This window comes from Anas acuta, chromosome Z (assembly GCF_963932015.1).
Source record: "Anas acuta chromosome Z, bAnaAcu1.1, whole genome shotgun sequence".
In the NCBI taxonomy this organism is placed as follows: domain Eukaryota; kingdom Metazoa; phylum Chordata; class Aves; order Anseriformes; family Anatidae; genus Anas; species Anas acuta.
Window position 1 is genome coordinate 11,517,444 of NC_089017.1, and position 20,450 is coordinate 11,537,893.

The following is a 20,450-nucleotide window of genomic DNA, read 5'->3' on the forward strand; positions in this document are numbered from 1 at the left end:
ATCAGCCATCGTCACTGCTGTACTATTTTAACAGGGTCAAGCTAATTATAAAGTCATTTGAATTTGCCTTCTAAATGAAACTACTGGAAAGAGTGCTGGAGCAGGACTCTGTGTTGTTACACTGTAAGACATGTGACACAGGCGTAAGGAGCTCATGACCCACATTCAGGCCACTGGGCTGGAGTGCAAGCTATGCAGAAGTAGAAAAATACTAACAGCAGAGATTCTGGAGCCTCATTCTGCAATGAATCATGAAAATGCTGCTCTGTTACAAATGAAAGGGTGAGACACAGAGAGCAGGCTTCTGAAGAGATAGCATCAGATGGTAAAAATGAAGATGAAATCTCTGGGAGTAACTCGGCAGAGTGACAGCCAGACAGCCCTGAAGTTAGAATTTGCTTGAGAGTGCCACTTTGGCTAATACTGATAGCTGCAGGGGAAGAGATGCATTAATTGCACAGGAGGTGTGAATAACGCAAGAAATTCTGAGGACTACAAGTAGGAAGCATGACAGGAAGAACAGCTTTGATAGTAGATTATGTCAAGAAAAGAGAAAGCAAACTGGCAGGAGTGGACCAGTCTGTGTGCATTAGTAAGAACAGCTAGAGTAAAAGTAATGCATAAGGCTCTTTAAATACATAGTAGGCAGGCATGCATAGCAATGGTAGATCCTAGAATGGTCAATTAGTATTGGAAAAAAGTTATATAATTTTGGCAGATCAGCTGCAGAATAGGTACCACACAAAAACAAACAAACAAACAAACAAACAAACAAACAAATCAGAAGCTAAAAAAATAGGTCCTTCAGAGAATACTAATGTTGAAGGGATTTTAGGCCAGTATTCAAGCCACTCACTCCAGTTAGTGTATAACATAGTGTATAACAAGATAAAAGAGAGTGCATGGCATCACAGTAAGAAAGAATCATAGTACAGCTAGGAGACAAATCATAGTCAAGACTTGACAGATCAAGGACACATGGGACATCCTCACCAATTCTAGATCCTGAATATATTTGTTCTACAGAGCACAGAAAAGAAGTGCCTATGCAAATAATACATTCAAGAAGCCAGGAGAGACACCTGTAACCCTCTATCATCCACATTTAGTAACTATGATGTTCTTGCTCTCTGCATGCAGTCACTAAGGCCTCAAATATTTGTGCCTGTGCCTTCTTTCCAGGAGTAGGCACATAGCAGAAGTGAGAGAGCCTGATGACAGCAGGGCTCCCAGGAGCTGCCATTAGCATCTGCACATGAGACTATTAGCAGCCACAGGAAGCAGGTGGACATGCTGTGGCACACTATTTACATCAATTAAATATTATTCTTTAAAAACAATTTCAGTTTACCTGCTTGCCCAAAGTGTTACATTTATTTAACCATTAATAGCATCTGAATGCCTTACTTACGTTATGAATTAAATATAAAATGAGGAAAAATTCCATAAGAAATGCATTCCTGTAACTTAATCAGAAAGATTTTCATATTATTTTAAGACTATATCTTAATCTCTATTTTGATGAATAAATCAATCCATACTGATTTTATATCATAGTAGAGCCCTTAAAAGCCCTAACATTACAGTTCATTTTAAATATAACCATAGACTGGCAGCATAGGAAATATGTACTACATATACTACAGAATAACAATGAGAAACATAAAGACCATATTGTTACACATAACATATGCACTTAAAGAATACTATGTAAAGGTAGAAATAGATTATTATATAGTACTTTTCTCATACGTATATTTTAGACACTTGGCTGTATGTAAGTGCCTGAAAGTGTGTATATGTATATGTATGAACATACTCACGTGTACAGATGTATATATGTGTGCCTTGAATGTAAAAACACACACATTTTAACAAAATAATGTGTCCCTATAGAAGTATATTTGAAATTAATTTTAGTTAAATATTTAGAGGTTAATGAATATTTGTGTAAAAGCATGTGCTTGTATAACTGAAGTGATAATCTACAAGCAAAAGGTGAGAGGAAAGAAGATTCTGCTCCCAGTCCAAATTATGTTCTTTGGAAATGAAATGTCCCAATGTTCTATATTCTGCAAGGACACATGATCTGTATCTATTTTCAGCCAACATCTTCTCACATGGTAGCCTAAAAATAGGCCAGCTATGAACTTTATATAATGGCTCAGGAAGGGTATTAACCTCTTTCTCACATTCTGTTTTTCATACTGCTGTAAGTATCAATATTATTGAGAATGTATCTTGTGCTACAGAATGACAAAGCAGACTACATCCTTCCAAGTTCTGCTGTGCAGCATTATGGATGTCATTGCCACTTAACTCCCTTCAATGTCTGTTATATATTAAGCGATCTACACATAACATCAACAGCATTTCTCTTCCACTGAGTAGCACATCTATTTTGTGACAGATGATAAAAAGCATGAGAAATTTTATATCCAACTCCTATTAATAGGATACTTTCTGCTCCTGGTGAAATGTGAATGATTATGAAAAGCAGTGTTTTCATAAATACCATAAGTGTAAATACAATGTTTAGACATGAATGGTACAGCGAGTAGCTAGACATTTGTGTTCTCGAGATGCATGTACTAGCCACCACATTTCCTGAATAACCTGTTGTCCAACCAGCACAGCATAATGTTCTCATCAGGAACATTTTTGAAATGATTCAAAATAGCTCTATTCTTTTCTATTATTTTTTTATTTATTTTTTAATACAGGCCCATTTTTGCCTCCTGATTTTCAGTTCCTTGCAATTCCGAATTCCCTACTATGAGATAAACTTATTTTTTATGTCACAAATAAAAGTGACATTCACAAGATCGCAGAAATAAATATTAAATAGCTTTCAGTTCACAGTTAGATAATGACTGCCTGAAAAAATACAGACTAAAATGAAAACTATTAGTTACAAAGGACATGGCTTTTCTATATAATATATATACTCACATAGGTATTTATTTTATCTACAGAATAGTTCAGCCTTCTATCAAAGCACAATCTGCTACTTTAAATGTACTGCAGTGATCAGAGTGCACAAGATACAATGATCAGCCTATAAGACTTGTAACCAAGTTTTTACCAAGTTTAACCAAGCTTTAGGAACTTTATTAATCTCCTCTCAACCAATCACAGAGTTTTAATTTTTCACAAATGAGGCAAATAAAAAAATGGATTTATTAATGAGAAAATTAAAAAACACATCTGAGAGATTAAAATCTTCCTAGGGAAAGTCCTCAGAAGTAAGTAGTCTACTGCTACTGAGGCTGAATCAGATCCAGTACTCCCACAGAGCAGGGCTGTGAAGGTATCATGAAAGAGATGGTGACAACAGATAATAAACATTACCTTGAACTCAACCCACAAACCAATTGGAAGTCTGCACTTGCACACCCAGTGCCTGACTCCACATTTTGAGCCAGCTTTTAACTTCACTCATCTGTAGCAATCCCATGTCACAGTAGTTGAGTCCCAGTATGAGGAAGATTCTTGTTAATCACAAAAAATATATAACGGTACATTCCTCCAGTGTTAGACACTTATCTTTAAATTAAAGAAGTGTAATTCAACACCTCCTGCATTCATATCTATGATTTATTTCATTATCTGTCCATTTAGATGTCATTTAAAGCACTAATATAGGACACAGACCTGTCCATTGAAAAGCAAAGAAGCACTATCAGAGGAACAACATATGAATACGCATATTTTTTTTGCAATTCCTGTTTCCACGTGATCTCCCTTAAATGCTCTTCATCAAAAAAAGGGATTTTTTTTATGGACATTACATTTATCTGGATTAGTTTGCAGATGAAAAGAATCCCACTTTTTCAGGTAGTAAGACTTCAGAAAACAAACAAACAAACAAAAACAGATACTTCTGCATCTGCCAGTTCAGGATGTAGTTATCTCCTCTCGCTGATGAGACACAACACTAATCTGTATTTGTGGGATTTCATGGACACTGGCACACTTTCACCAATTCCAAACAAATAGGCTTCAAAAGATTTCAGCTTGCTTCTGGATCCAGAATTTAGATTCCACAGTAAAAATTGAAGGAACAGATGTTCCTTCTCACCACTGCCAAGGAAGAGATTTATGGGAAAGGGACACGGGCATGTCTGTATGATGCCTCCCTGTCTTATCTGCACTGCAGTTTCCACATGGATCAGGGCTGCATCCAGCCTTCTGCTTTCCCATGGTCTCCTTATGTAAGGACCAAGAGCTTTAACTTCAGAAGTCTACAAGGGGAAAAATGGAGAACTAGCAGGTACCAGTGACAGAATACCAGGTGGTTTTACTGTAGCCAATCCTCCGTCCCATAATGTTGAATTAAATCACACCACATAGTTTCCAACCCTGGATCAAGACTTTTAATCTTTTCAATTTTTCTTTTAGCTCTCTATATTTTCCAGAGGGTTCAAAGGAACATTTGTTAACTTCTGCGCTGCTTTAACATAAAGGACTCATAGACATAATTCACAGATTAGGGCAAAAGCTCATTCAGTTTTTGCTGAATAAACTGAAGCTTTCCAAAACCTACTAGAGAGACCATTATACAAATCAAAGCAAGCACAGTGTTAAAATCAAATGTCTTTACATATGAAAAACAAACTGAGAAGTCATCTGAAGTGGTTTGTTATTATTTTTAACCTCCTAAAAATCAGCAACTCAATTTATAATTGGAATAACATATTCAGACTTCAGTAATGAACATGTTGTGGTAAGCATTGTCTAATATGCATTAACTTTTCCTGGCTTTTAGCAGAAGCTACATAGTTAAAAAAAATAAAAATAAAACTACCCAGGTATCAACTAGCAGAACAATCCTAACAATCCTTCACTCCATTAAAAACTGAGACATGACAGATACTTGGAATTGTGATCTTGGACAGAATCGGGCAGTAGTGAGAAATTATCCTTTTCAGGACAGCACTCCTGTTGGATTAGATGATGTTCTCTCAATGAGCTGGACCTGGTTCCAAAGAAAACCTTCCTGATTCTGCTCTCCAAATGCTCGAATAGCAGTTCAGACACGAGCAGCTATAGACTGGATTTACTCCTCTATACCTGGCTTTCAAAGTCTCTCAAAGTGTTTAGTTTACAGCCATATCGTCTAGTATTTTCCTCAAATAATTAATCTTTTTACATAACAAAACTACTGCAATAAGATTTGAGGATTTGATTTGGATTAGTATATTTGAAGAGCTTATGAAATACCAGTCACGTCTGAAATATTTATTAAAAAATTATTACAAAAGAATCTCATAGGTGAAACATCGAGGAGAAAACACACTCCCCAACATGAAGGAAAGAAATTAAACTACATTTTCTCACATTCCTAGGATTTGAGTGTACAAAGACTCTTCCCATGTCCTATCTGGTGAGGCAGAGTATCTTAAAATACAATAATCCAGTAACCTGCTGACTGCTTGCTCATTTCCGACACTACTGTTGCCTATTTATTACTGTTCTTAATTTCCAAAAGTTAATTTCAGTCTTTTCAAAGATGTTTTTGAGGGCTTTGATTTCGCCTTGTATATTATACTGACTATTATGTGGACATACCTTCCATAGATCTGTGAAAAATAGCAGTGGTTGTTGTTTTTGTTTGTTTGTTTGTTTGTTTGTTTTTTCCCCAGCATTTTTCAAATAAGTAATGTTCCAGTGTACCAGCATTTATTCTGGTAGATTGATGTGCTGCATAATTTATTCATTACTTCAATACTCCAGAGTAGGAACCAAAGTTATGTTTTATCCATGTCTACGTGAAAAAGCTCTTTAATGCAATAAATAAGGAGGCTATTGCTCTTTCCACATAGCAAAGCTATACTTACATGACTTCCTATACAACTTCATCTATAATTCTTATGTATTTTTCCCTGTTGCCCTCCTTAAACTTCATACCAAGGTTCAGTGGTTATAAAAATGCATAAAATTTTATGGACAGTGGATTAGAACGAAATGATTACCCCTCCATTTTTTATGACCCTAAATTTATGGACATATGTTGTTATGGAAGCAAAATACTTAGAGTCTCCAATAATTTAATAGTGATTCTGATACTTTATTGTTTTTTAATAAACTCACTTGATTTTCTAGTATCATGCTAATGTCCGATGGCTTCTATCCAAAAAATCATAATGACTATACCATTAAAAAGTAGAGAAGCTTAGTATGCTCTAATCATACCATATTTTGGCATCATATTATTAACATTAGAGTTGTTTCAACCTTTGTTCACAAGATTACAGTACAGGTCTGGAGAACAAGTCCTACGAGGAGCGGCTGAGGGAGCTGGGCTTGTTCAGCCTGGAGAAAAGGAGGCTCAGGGGTGACCTCATTGCTCTTTACAGATACCTCAAAGGAGGCTGTAGTGAGGTGGGGGTTGTCTATTCTCCCACGTGCCTGATGAGAGGATGAGGGGGAATGGGCTTAAGTTGTGCCAGGGGAGTTTTAGGTTAGATGTTTGGAAGAACTTCTTTACCGAAAGGGTTGTTAGACATTGGAACAGGCTGCCCAGGGAAGAGGTGGTGTCACCATCCCTGGAAGTCTTTAAAAGACGTTTAGATGTAGAGCTTAGGGATATGGTTTAGTAGGGACTGTTATCGTTAGGTCAGAGGTTGGACTTGATGATCTTGAGGTCTCTTCCAACCTAGAAATTCTGTGATTCTGTGATTCTGTGAATGTTAACTTTCCCTGCAGCAGCCCATACAGTGCTGTACTCTGCACTTGTAGCTGGAACAGCAGTGTTATCACACCAGTGTTGTGTCTACTGCTGAGCAGCACTGGCACAGCATCGGGCCTCTCTCTAACCCTCCTAGGGGGTGGGCAAAAAGTGAGAAGAGAAACATCACTAGGGCAGCTGACCTAAACCAACCAAAGGGATATTCCATACCATGTGATATCACACTCAGCAATAAAAGGTGGAAACAGGAAGAAGAGGGGAGGGGTGGGCTCTCGTTGTGAAAACGTTGGTCCTCCTCCCGAACACTGACTACGTGCGTTGAAGCCCTGCTTCAAGGACGTGGTCAATCATCACTCATTTGTGGGAAGTAGAGAGTAATTTCTTTCCTCTGCACTTCCACGTAGCCTTCATTTATTTTATTTGTTTGTTTTCCTCCCTTCTTTTTAATTTCCCTTTCCCCCTCCCTTTTCCCCTTTCCCCTTTTATTTCCTTTTAGTTAAATTGTTTAGTCCATAATAATCTTTATTTAATTGTTATTATTATTTCCCTTTAATTAAATTATCCTTATCTCAACTTGTGAGTTGTTCTTTGCTTTACTTCTCCCCCTCCTTATCTAAAAAGAGAGGGAGTGAGAGAGCACTTGTGGGGTTTAGCTGCCCAGCACCGTAAAACCACCACAAGTATAAATGAGAATATAATGTTTTGTGATTTCTAGAGATAAATATGAAACAGAAGGAAAGACACTTCAAAAGGAAGAAAGTTTTCGTGGGGAAAAGGAGAAAGTTAACAACTGGAAAGAAAGTAGTTACTGAACTGATTGTATTTAAAACTGATTTTAAATGTACTAATTTTGTTCTCTACAAATACACTTAATTTGTCAACATGTATCAAACAGTTCTACATTTAGTCCTGTTTTCACTTAGACACAGTTGCTACTATCAGCATATAAATCCAGCAACAGAATTTTTCCCTGATTTTCTTCTGAGAGTACCTCCCTCGGAGGAATCATCACAAAATACAACTCCTGAGGCAGCTGCAAAGCGATTTGCATCATCTTTTTCAGAGCCTTATACTTGACTCATTACGTTATGATAGGTACCAAAACATACTTACATTTGCTATGGTAACAACAAAAGCTAGGAACTTCACGCAATTCTGCTTAATTTTAGAAAGGGCATTATGTAACAATTGTTAAAATTGTTAAAAAGTTTGTTAAAAGAAACTGAAAGTTGGTTCATATGTGCTGGTTTAAGATTACAAATGGAGAGTGAAGTTAAGTAAAACACACAGGCAAATACTGAGTAATGTATCCATTACCCTCTTAGGACTTGGCTCATGCAGTTAAAATAGGAAAATGTAAGCTCATTATTTGGCAGTGATTAAAAAAACACATTAATTTTCAGAATTATTAGGAAAGGAATAATTCATATTATGATAGTGATAGTATTGTGGGTGCAGACTTGGTGCTTCAATCTCTGAAAGGATGTAGCAGAGCTCAGAAAAAAAAAATAGGAAATGGCAGAAATGATGATCATGGGGGAAGACGGCTTCCATGCAAGAATAATCTAGTAGAATAGGACTCTCTAGCCTCAAAAATGACAGTTTAACAATGTTGTCTTAGAAGGCTATACAATCATGACTGGCATGCAAAGATTGAGTTAGAATTGACTGTACTATTGTTTTTTTTCTTTTTCTTTTTTTTTTTTTTTTTTTTTTTTTTTGAAGGCCATCATATCCTAATAAACTGTGGGAGCCACATTCAAACCCAAGAAAAACAGGTAGTTTCTCATGCAGCAGGGTACAGGTCTGTGCTCCTTGCCAAATGATGTGGTTGCAGAAAGAATATATCGATTCAAAAGGAGAGTAAATACATAATAACAATAACAAGAAGAGGAGGAGGAGGAAGTGGAGGATGGGGAGGAGGAAGAAGAAGAGGAGGAGGAAGGAGAAGCGGAGGAGGAGGAGGAAGAAGCAGCAGAAGAAGAAGAAGCAGAAGCAGCAGCAGCAGCAGAAGCAACAGCAGAAGTACTAGTACTTGGAAGAGATTTCCATTTAGGGTTACTTAATACACAAATCACATCAGTCTCAGAGTATTCCTTGAACAGAAAATAGCTGGAGTCTAGAAGAGCTATCAAAGGAAACACCATACTCACGCTGTTCTTGGTCTTCTCTGGGCATCCAATTAAAAGCACTATTGGGGAGGCTGGTGGCTTAGACAAACCTCAGAGCTCAACTAGTTTGAAGTTTCTTATGCTCTTTTCTTATATTAAACTGCTTATGTCTTTTATTTTTGTAATTCCAAGTGTCATTTTGGAAGGGAATTCTCTTAGCTATATATGTTCTTTCTTTTCTTTCCTTCCTTCTTCCCTTCCTTCCTTCTTTCCTTCCCTCCTTCTTTCCTTCCCTCCTTCATTTTCTTTCCTTCCTCTCTCTGTCTTTCTCTCTTCGTGTTTTTGTACCATCTCTTGTTGCTCTTGCAATGACAAGGGCCTTACAATCTCAGAAGATTTTCAAGCATGTATCTGAGTTAAAAAATGTGAACTTTAAAAAAATTCACATCTCCATCTGCTGAGGAACCAGAGACAATGTGTATGTAAGGGAGGCATGCTAATTGATACCATTTGCTAATTAAGTACTATCAGAAGAAATGAAGAAATAGATAGTTTGTAAATGTGTGGCCTGTGTGATCTGGCAAAAGCAATTTAAAATTTCCCACCCCTACAGGAAATGTAACTGCCAGGAGACTCCTGACTATGATTCCCCAGAAGGCTGGACAGCTACTGTCAGATAACTCTATCTGTGAAGAAGGGTTCTTCTTCAGTGCTTTGTACTGAAATTTCTGCACTGAATGAAAAAAGATCTTTAATTCTTTACTTTACTCAGAGAGCACCTTTCCTTATGAGCAGCTAATAGCACACTACTGTAGTGGGTTTACATGGCAAGGTTTTGGTAGCAGGGAGGCTGTAGGGGTGGTTTCTGTGAGAAGGATATAGAAGCTGCCCCATGTTTGGGAAGAGTCCCATTGTTTTCCAGAGCTGAGCCAAGCCTCTGTGAGAGCATATTTAAGACAGGGAAAAAAAACTCTGCGCCACACAGCAGCTGGGAGACTGAGAGGAGTGAGGAACAGCCTTGCAGGTGCCAAGGTCAGTGAAGAAGGAGGAGGAGAGGTGCTCCAGGCACTGGAACAGAAGTCCCCTGCGGCCTGTGGTGAGGACCATGGTGAAGAAGGATGTCCCCCTGCAGCCCATGGAGTACCACGAAAAAGCAGGGTTCCATGCTGCAGCCCGTGGAGGAGACCACGGTGGAGCAGGTGGCCCTGCACCGATGGAGGCTGCCGCCTGTGGAAGACCCCTGCTGGAGCAGATTCCGGGATGGACCTGTAGCCGTGGAGAGGAGCCCACGCAGGAGCAGGTGACCTGGCAGGAGCTGCTGCCCGTGGGGGAGCCAGGTTGGAGCAGTTTTCTCCTGAGGGATGGACCCCGTGGTACGGACCCATAACTGGAGCAGTTCTGGAAGAGCTGCTGCTTGTGGGAAGCCCACGCCAGATCAGTTCATCAAGGACTGCATCCCATGGGTGGGACCCCACAGCAAAGGGGACGAGAGTGACCGAGAAGGAGCGGCAGAGAAGAAGCGCTGTAGACTGACCATAACCCCCATTCCCCCGTTCCCCTGTGCCACTCAGGGGGAGGAGGTGGAAGAAGGTGGATGGGGGGGAAGGTGCTTTTGGTTTCTTTCCTTTGTTTCTCACTTCTCTAGCTTGTTAGTAATAAGCAATAAATCTTACTATCTCCCTATGCCGAGTCTGTTTTGCCCATTACAATAGTTACTGCGTGATCTTCTCGTCCTTATTTCAACCTTTTAGTATGAAGCCCTAGTTAATTCCCCACAATAATTCTCCTATGAAGAAAGACTGAGTGACCTGATGATGTTCAGCCTAAAGAGAAGGTTCTGGGGAGATCTCGCCATAACCTTTTAACACGTAAAGGGGTCTATATAAAAAAGATCAAGGACCCTTTACTGGAGAAGATAATGATAGGACAAGGGAGAATCACAGAATCATTTAGGTTGGAAGAGACCTCCAAGATCACCTAGTCCAATCTCTGACCTAACACTAACAAGTCCTCCACTATACCATATCACTTAAACTAAAAAAGGATAGATTTAGACTAGACATTAGGAGGAAATTCTTCACTGTAGAAGGGTGAAGACACTGAAACAGGTTTCCCAGAGATGTTGTGGATGCCCCATCCCTAGAGGTGTTCTAGGCCAGGCTGGATGTGGCCTTGGCCAACATGATCATTCCTTCCTATGATCTTTAAGGTCTCTTCCAACCCAAGTAATTCTATGATTCTATGAGATTTTATGATTCTATGAACATTACTCTATTTGCTGCTACCCAAAAAAGTCCACCACTCATCCACATTCAGGAAAACATTTCTTAGCTTTTCATTATTCTATTCATCCAATTTACTACAAATAATCTGTATAAAGTTTTCAGAAGTTGAGTCAAATGCATACCCATCCTTTTTTGCCAAAAAAAAAAATCTTACATTTACTATAAGCCAATGCAGCCTTATTAGTAGTATTTGTCATGTAAAAATTAATTTTATACCAGATTTGTATTCCTAATTGTATACACTTCAGCTACTTTTTAATAGTTGAATGATGAAATTTATATCTTGTATAACTATTTTTCTGCTAAAAAAAAAAAAAGTCAGACTTGTTTTCAAAACATGGACTGAAAAAAGGTCATTACCCTTTAAGAAAGCTTAACTGTAAAAAATTTCAGCCCATACATTAAACTTAATGGTGGAAAACAAGGGAAATTGAAAGCACTGCAACTTTTCATTGCTTTTGATAATGTTCATGCTATAGCTATGCAGTATTTTGTGTGGTTTCTTTTCTGCTTACTGTAAGTGAGGAAATAAGGGTTTTAGTTGAATGTCTTCATAAGAAGCTACTTTCATCATGCTAAGTATGCCCCATGGAGATTCTAAATATTTAATTCTTACCCTATGCTAAACTCAAGGTATAATAAAATGCAGAATTCGTTAAAAACTTAAGAAATGCTGCAAAGATTTGTTCTTGCAATAATGCAACTAGGGTATCTCTGCTATCACCTGGAAGCTATAGCTTTGTGCTGTTATGATGAAAGATGGTATATTCTGTCCAACTAGGGAAAAAAAAAAAAAAAAAGGAAAAAAAAAGTGCTCTGGCCTTAAAAGGGTCTAATTTATTATCCATTAGTAACACCAAAAAGTCACTACCTGCATTACAAAACTATGCATACTGAAGTAGTAACTAAAATAGAATTTGAAACTGCTCAACTAAGCAAACATCCAAGTGGTGTTTTCAGGGCATGGTGCAGAAGGTGCTGCAGACAGATTCATTGGGTTCATTGGGAAATCTGTTCCCTCACTGTAACCATCCAGTACTTTATTTATTTATTTATTTTATTTTTTTTTCTCAGTTTAAGAGCATCTTAACAAAGGACTCGTCTTCACACAATTAAGTAGAACATCTTTCCCTTCTCTGGTGTCTTTCAGTGGTTTTGCCTGCATAGCTACATTGTTAGCAAGTAGAAGGGCAAGAAAAGCCTTTCACCCAAGCCTATTCTAGTCCAGTGTCTTAAAGAATGGCAGAAGACCATGAATTTCTCTCAACAATTAAAGAATAAAATTTTACTCTCTGGTCCTTGAGTACATAGATGGTCTAATTTTTATAGAACAGTACTAGAAACAGCATTTTAACACAGAAAACAGCAAAGGCGTGAAAGTTTTCCATACCAACAAAAAACACTTGAACACAAATCTTACCTCCCTAAGGGGATCATTGAGCTCATTGAGAATGTTTTCTTCATCAAAGATTTTGCCTTGGTACCGGTGCTCATAGTAATCATGGATCTTCTGGCGCATTTCAGCAGGTAACTTGTGGAATGACATGTACTGTTCCACTTGTTTATACTGTCAGGAGAAGAAAACAATAGGAATGAGCAGTCTCCACAGTTTTTTACTCTGTCAGGAACCTAAAAAATGAAAATTCATTCATGTATCCATTTACATTTTATATGCTTTTATAAAGATTCCATTTGCCAGAGGACACTAACACAAAAATTAGTTCAGTATTACTGCTGCTCAAGTGAAAGCACAACTACTGAAAATAATGGAAACTGCCTTTAGTCATGATGTTAATATCCATATTAATATATATATTTTTGTAGTGGTTTGACTTGGCCAACACCTAAGCACCACACAGCCATTAGCTCACCCTCCCCCTTCCCTCTGTGTGATGAGGAAGAAAATAAAAATAAATAAATAGAAGAAAGAAAGCTTGTGGGTTGAGATACAGACAGTTTATTAGGATAGAAAAGAAAGGAAAAATAATAATAATAATGATAATAGTACTACTGCTAATGTGTACAAAACAAGTGATGCACAATGAAATTGCTCACCACCCACTGACCAATGCCCAGCCTATCCCCGAGCAGCCAGTTCTCCTACCCCAGCCAGCCATCCCAAATTAATTGTTCAGCATGATGTCACATGGTATCAAATATCTCTGTGGCCAGTTTGGGTCAGCTGTCCTGGTTCTGTCCCCTCCCAGATCTTGCTGTAACCCCAGTCTCCTCACTGGCAGAACAGAGTGAGAAGCTGAAAAGTGTTGGCTTAGTGTAAGCACTGCTCTGCAACAATTAAAACATCAGCGTGTTATCAACATTTTTCTCATCCTACCATACCAGCTACTAGGAGGAAAAGTAACTCTACCTTAGCCAAAATCAGGACAGTTTTAGAATACAAACCCTCACACTTGTCTTGTGTTCCCTAAATTCCCAGCTTTACAGTTGTGAAACTGAACCACCATCATTTCTAGCTCAGTCCATGCAGCAGACAGGGAAAGTATAGTGTCTGTCTAATTCTCTAATGTTACATTCAGAGACAGCCTGAAGTTTGAAATTTCAGAAACCGGGTATGTTGCATTGATATACAGCATATTAATGCTGTGTCTGGTTATAAAGTGATTGATGAAAAAAATCTCAGGAGGAAGGAAGAGACGAGAAAGGTAAACTGGTAAAATAGTACCAGGCATCAGGAAATAGAAAGTGGGGAAAGACAGAGATGCTAGTATGTGGGAGACTAAAAGGACTTGACTTGATTTACCTTGTGTGCTAGGTTTCCTTGCTTTTACTAGTCCTCTGCCCTGTCTCATGCTTTGTTTGAATGATAGAATCATAAAATGACTCGAGTTGGAAGGGACTTTAAAGATCATCTAGCTCCAACCCCCCTGCCATAGGCAGAGATGACACCCACTAGGTCACATTGGCCAAGGCCACATCCAGCTTGGTCTTGAACACCTCCAGGGATGGGGCACCCACAACTTCTCTGAGCAAACATTCACTCCTAATGTCTACTCTAAATCTATCCTCTTTTACTTTAAGACCATCACCCCTTGCCCTATTATTACCTATTTGAGTAAAGGGTCCTTCTTGATCTTTTTTATAAGAGCCCTTTACGTGTTGAAATGTTGTGGTGAAGTGTCCCCAGAACCTTCTCTTCTCTAGGTGGAACATCAACAGGTTTCTCAGCCTTTCCTCACAGGAGCTCCAGCCCTCCTCTGGAGTTGCTCTAACAAGGCCAGATCCTTCCTGTACTGAGGGCCCCAAAGCTGGATGCAGCACTCCAGGTGGGGTTTCACAAGGGCAGAACAGAGGGCCAAAATCACCTCCCTCCACCTGCTGGTTACTTCTCTTTTGATGCAGCCCAGGATGCACCTGGCCTTCTGGGCTGCAAGTGCCCACTGGTGGCTCATGTCAAGCCTGTCATTGTCAGAGCCCCAGAACCCTTCTCCACAGGGCTGCTCTCAATGAGGTCTTCTCTCAGTCCGTATTTCTGTCTGGGATTGCCCCAACCCAAGTGCGGTACTTTGCACTTGGACTTGTTGAACTTTATGTGGTTCTCATGTGCCCATTTTTACAGCCTGTCCAGGTCTCTTTCAATGGCATCTCTTCCTTCTTTGGTATCCACTACACTACTCACCATGGTGTTGTCAGAAAATTTTCTGAGGGTGCACTCAATCCTATTCTCTATGTCAATCCTATTTTCTATGTCATTTGTGAAGTTATTGAAAAGAACCCGTTCCAAGAAAGAACCCTGAGGGACACCACATGTCACCGGCCTCCACCTAGACATAGAACCTTTGACCACCACTCTCTGGGTGCTACCATCGAGTCAATTCCTTACCCACTGGATGATCCACTCTTCAAATCCCTATCTTTCCAGTTTTGAGATTAGGATATCATGTGGGACCATTTGCTTTCCTTCTTCAAAACCTCTTTTGAATAGCACAATTTTCAGTAAAGAAAGTCCCAGAGCAAACATATTCAGAGTTGTACTATACAAAACTGTGTGATGTATCTGAGACCCACAAAACTAAGAAACTGTGTAAACCACAAATGGAAAAGTACATCTTCTCCAATATGTTTGGCTATCACATCGCCATCCATGGCACAGCTGAAGAGGGTAAGACACTGAGACACAGGAGAAAACCTCTCCCAGGATTACAGGTGAGTTAAAACTTTGCAGAAACTTTATTAAGTCAGTGAAGACTTAATTATGACCAGCATCTCTGTAGATCAATTAAATGAATTTACAACGTACATGCTCTCCTTAAGACCTGTAGCATATATCCTTTAATTTGCATAATTGAACACCATTGTTTCTGCTGGATTTGAAATTTATTTATTTATTTATTTATTTATTTTTTCCCTAAGTGGCAAAAGATTAGATGGAGTCACACATACAACACACATTTCCTAAGTAAGAAGAAAGTTACTTTGCATGGAAATATTTAACAATGTATGATGAATATGCAAGTCTGAAGTAACCTCTGTACATCTCGTTTGCACCTCTGAAGCAAGAATTCTTCCCCCCATCCTTCAAAATGAGATTTAAATTTGCATGCTCATCAGTGTTTTCTGCAATGATATGGAAAAAATTATCCATGTATTCCGGGTATGAATCAGAGTTCTGGGACATTGGAAGACAGTCATGTTCTCACATAAACAAGGTATTGCTAATAAAATTATCCTACTAATCAGTTGCAGCCATTCTAGGTTATGGATTTATTGGAAAAGAAGGGAGACGAGATCACCCTAGGTCTGTGTGTCTCACTGATGGCTGCTGTGCTGGCTTTTCTGCATTTTCTCCAAAGCCAAAGAAGAGGCTGCACTGTCCAGCCCTCTATCAAGCCCTCATACAAGAAGAACATGTAATGCGTCATAACACATAGATAGGGAAAGAAATTCACCATAGCACAGGGCTGCACTCCTCTACACAATCTTATTTTCATTCTAACATACTTGAGCAACATTAATAAAGAATAATCTTTGCTAATCAAAAATGTAAATTTGTTTCAGATATGCAGGGTATAACGTAAGAGAGTTGCAAAGGACATTTGTATCAGAATAACCTTGAAGAAGAGAACATTTACGCTAAGAGCAGTTTGCTTTGCCAGCAATTTACACTGATCCCTGTCATTAGTGCTGTTATTTGAATAGATCCTTTCTCCCACGCAAACTAGTTCTTTTCTCCACCAGGAATTATGCTTACACATGAGAATTTTAGGGAAACAGAAAAAATAAAACTAGTAAAAATGTAGTGCTTATCACTACCTTCTCTTAAAATGTTTCCAGTGGAATAACTCGTGGCATAACAGGGACATCTGCATATTAGAAGAATTTAATCTTAGTATCTACAATCACAAATTTAAAGTCTCACAGAAATATTTAACCATCTGAAATGTTTCTTACTCTGTCACAAAATCTGATCCTGTGAGCACACAATATATTATCACTCTGTAATAAATCTTTTTCTGATCTTCTTCTGTGTGTTATTCTGCACCATTCATGCTACTACTCCTCCCTTGACATTCTGTCCTGGTATTCACATGAAGTGATCCATCAAAATATTTAACTTATTCCTTTCTTCAGCAAATTATATCTTTCATTAACTCATGATTGCTTTATTTGTTTGTTTGTTTGTTTAATTTATTTAGGTTTTATATGAAGAATATTGTTCCTGGTCAGGAAGGCACATTTATTTTCAGTTCTGCCTGCTCTAAGTTATTGGCAATATTGAGGGTTTGCAGGATTAGCTGTCACTGTGGCTTGTCACACTTTAATTGTAAAAAAGTGTTTAAATGAAGATAAAAAGAGGAAGCAAAAATAATATGGTTGTTTTCTGTAAAAAAAAAAAAAAAAAAATTGTTCCAAGTCAGTTTTGAAGAAAAGTTTCTCTTTGGGTACCACAGATACCAATAATGGTTAGAAATGTAGGCACTTTGACTTTTAAACATTTATTTATTTATTTATACACATGAGAACAGAGCAGATCACATCAAGATAATTTTATTATTTTAATAATATCAAAAAAGTTTTAAAAATTCTTATTAGGACTCTGAATTCCTTGAATAAATATGTATAATGATTATCTTTTCATGGTTTGTCTAAGTGGGATTTCACATCTAAAGTAGTTTAAAAATTTGTCAGTGATGTTAAATTTTGTCAAAAATTTGTATTTGAATTGCATTTTAAAAAGCTGTAGCTGACCCTGAATAATCCATTCCATCTGACAGTTAAATCATCCTGTTCATGAGTGGAATAATTTCTCTGTAATGATTCTTCGAATCACACTGCATTTCTTTCCTTCTAGATTGAAAATTCTGGTTGTCTTGTTTGTTTGTTTTAATTTGGTTTATTCAGAAACGAAAAGGAAAAAAAAAAAAAGAAGCACTTCAGGTGATTTTCTTACAACTGTGTGAAATAAGTCTCCCTGGAGCTTCCTCTTCTCCAGGCTGAACAACCCCAACTCACTCAGCCTGCGAGGACAGATGTTCCATAGGAGACATGCTCCAGCCCCTTGATCATCTTTTTGCCCCTTCTTTTGGACTTACTCTAATAGGTCTGTGTCCTTCTTGTGCTGCAGACCCCAGAGCTGAATGCAGTACTCATGGTGGAGTTTCACAAGAGCAGAATAGAGTGGGAAAATCAGCCCCCTCACCCCGCTGGCCATGCTTCTTTTGATGCAGTCCAGGATATGGTATGGCTTTCTGGGTTGCAAGTGTACATTGCTGGCTCATGCCAAGCTTCTCATCAACCAACACCCCCAGGTCCTTCTCCCCAGGGCTGCTCTGTATCCATTGTCCACCCAGCCTGTATTGGTTCTTGGGATTGTCCTGGCCTAGATGCAGGACCTTGCACTTGGCCTTGTTGAACCTCATGAGGTTCCCACAGGCCCACCTCTCAAGGTTGCCCAGGTCCCTCTGGATGGACACAGTGTGTTGGAGGGAAAGGATGACACACCCTACAGCTTGGTGTCATTGGTAAACTTGCCTAGGGTGCACTCTATATCCTTGTCACCAACAAAGATGTTAAACAATGCTAATCCCAAGACTGATCCCTGAGGAACACCATTCATTACTGATCTCCACCTGGACACTGAGACATTGACCGCACCTCTTTGAGTGTGACCAACCAGCTAATTACATTACCAGTCAAAAACCACTGACCTAATGACGTTTTCAGTGCTACATGATAATAAGCATGTAGTTACTTATCTGTTACCTGGACCTGGAACTTATCTATACCTGGTCACACCCAAACTAATTTAGTTCCTTTCAACAATAAGTGAAAATATAAGATTTTTCCACAATATCAACACTCAACAACTCCAACCACTAACTAGTTTTTCAAGTGACCTACGTCCCTGTATCGTCACTTGAAAAAATCCTGGTTGAATGATACACCTTTTGCACTTAGTGAAATGACTTTGGCTTCAGCAATTGTGCCTTACTTCTCCTGGAAAGCCTTCTCCAGGAAACCTATATTTACATCTGTTTAATGCCTTTTTATTCAGGTCTCATTGTTTTTACCAGAAATGTAATCTTGACCCTTGAAGTATGTTATTAAAATACTTTCAGAAAATTAATTTTATTTTTAAAATACTGTGAAAAAAAAATAAAATAAAACAAACAAAAAAAAAACCTATGAAATGATTACAATTGTAAAAGGAAATCAGAGATCATTTGTAAAATCCTTCTGCTGAATTAAGCAAGTTCTGTCCCACAATCTGGATACAATAAATTCACTGGTATTCTGAAATTTGTTTGAAAATGACTGCCTGACATGTATAAAAGATTAATCTAAGCAGCATGATAACATGCAGATTTAACTTACTGGAAAGGAGCAGGAAGGTAAGAGAAGGCAATTTGATAAAGATGAAGATTTTCTAAACAATGAACTTCAAGTGAAGAACCATCAGAATTCTGCATGGCTTCTAAACTGCATTAGGAAGAATAAGTCCCCTGAGTTATTGAATTTATTCCCTTGCCATTGCAAAACCTCACTTCATCTAGCTTCTTATATAAACAAATCAAACCATCTCAAAAATAGACTTACTCTCTCCATCATTTCTTTAAGAATATTGTTCCAAAAAAAAAACAACAATTTTATATGTTCCCCTAAATTTCTGTCTAAATGTATGCAGAGACAATGTAAATCAATGAATGCTTAGGAGAAATTTATGCAGTAGCTCCGAAAGCTGCTCTCCCTCGGTATTTCTCCCCGGAGTGTTTATAGATGGGAATCACATCTCTTCCCAACCTCATCCAAGTAGTCTATTCTACTTTTTGCTCAGAAGTCAGCATACTAGATCTCTACTTTTTCATTCTAGCTTGAGTGCATCTTTCTGCACCTTTAATGACTCGAACTGTACCTATTATTTTAGTCTCACTGACTATACCCGCATTTCTTTGTTATCTACTAGAACACCAAAAGCCTATGGTGCTTTCAGATGGTTGTTTGCAGTCACTTTGTGATCAGCTTCCCTTCCCTGGATTCCCTCAAAACTGTACTGATACTGTAAAGTTTGTTGACTTTTCTGTATTACTAGCATCTGAAGCTTTACACCATTCTAATCTTTATACTGTCATTGAGCTCACTTTGAGGAACATTCCTTGAAGTACTATGCAAGCCTTGTGACAGCACCATTCTTTTAGGTGCTTTTCTGAAAGACTTGTTCCAGCCTAACCTTTGGAAAACTCTGTGATGAGCCCACAACCTCAATGGGAGAAGGAATGTCAGCAGTACATGAGAAAGCAGAGGAAATGGTCTTAAAACAGCTTTTCTTGCAAGAGCAGGAAGAGGTCTACATTACCTAAAGCAAATCAGTTTTGTGTAGATAACAGGTTATGGTCTACATAGCAGGTAGCACACAGAAGATATCCTGAGGACTTCTTACACATATTAATACTTCAGAATCACAGAATCTCTAGGTTGGAAGAGACCTCTAGATCATCGAGTCCAACCTCACAGCTAACACTAACAGTCCCCACTAAACCATATCCCTAAGCTCTACATCTAAACGTCTTTTGAAGACTTCCAGGGATGGTGACTCCACCACCTCCCTGGGCAGCCCGTTCCAGTGCCTAACAACCCTTTCAGTAAAGAAATTCTTCCTAACATCCAACCTAAAACTCCCCTGGTGTAACTTTAGCCCATTCCCCCTCGTCCTGTCACCAGGCATATGGGAGAACAGACCAACCCCCACCTCTCTACAGCCTCCTTTAATGTACTTATACAGAGCGATAAGGTCACCCCTGAGCCTCCTCTTCTCTAGGCTGAACAAGCCCAGCTCCTTCAGCCGCTCCTCATAGGACTTGCTCTCCAGGCCCCTCACCAGCTTTGTCGCCCTTCTTTGGACCCGCT

General features: G+C 38.7%; 1 protein-coding gene across 1 annotated transcript in view; it reads right to left on the reverse strand.

The window, feature by feature from the left end:
- HCN1 (hyperpolarization activated cyclic nucleotide gated potassium channel 1) overlaps positions 1 to 20,450 on the reverse strand; it is a 207,606-nt gene that overhangs the window by 30,144 nt on the left and 157,012 nt on the right. Inside the window, exon 5 of the mRNA XM_068667398.1 lies at positions 12,508 to 12,654. Within this exon, the coding sequence (XP_068523499.1) occupies positions 12,508 to 12,654 (147 nt within the window). The remainder of the gene's footprint in view (positions 1 to 12,507; positions 12,655 to 20,450) is intronic.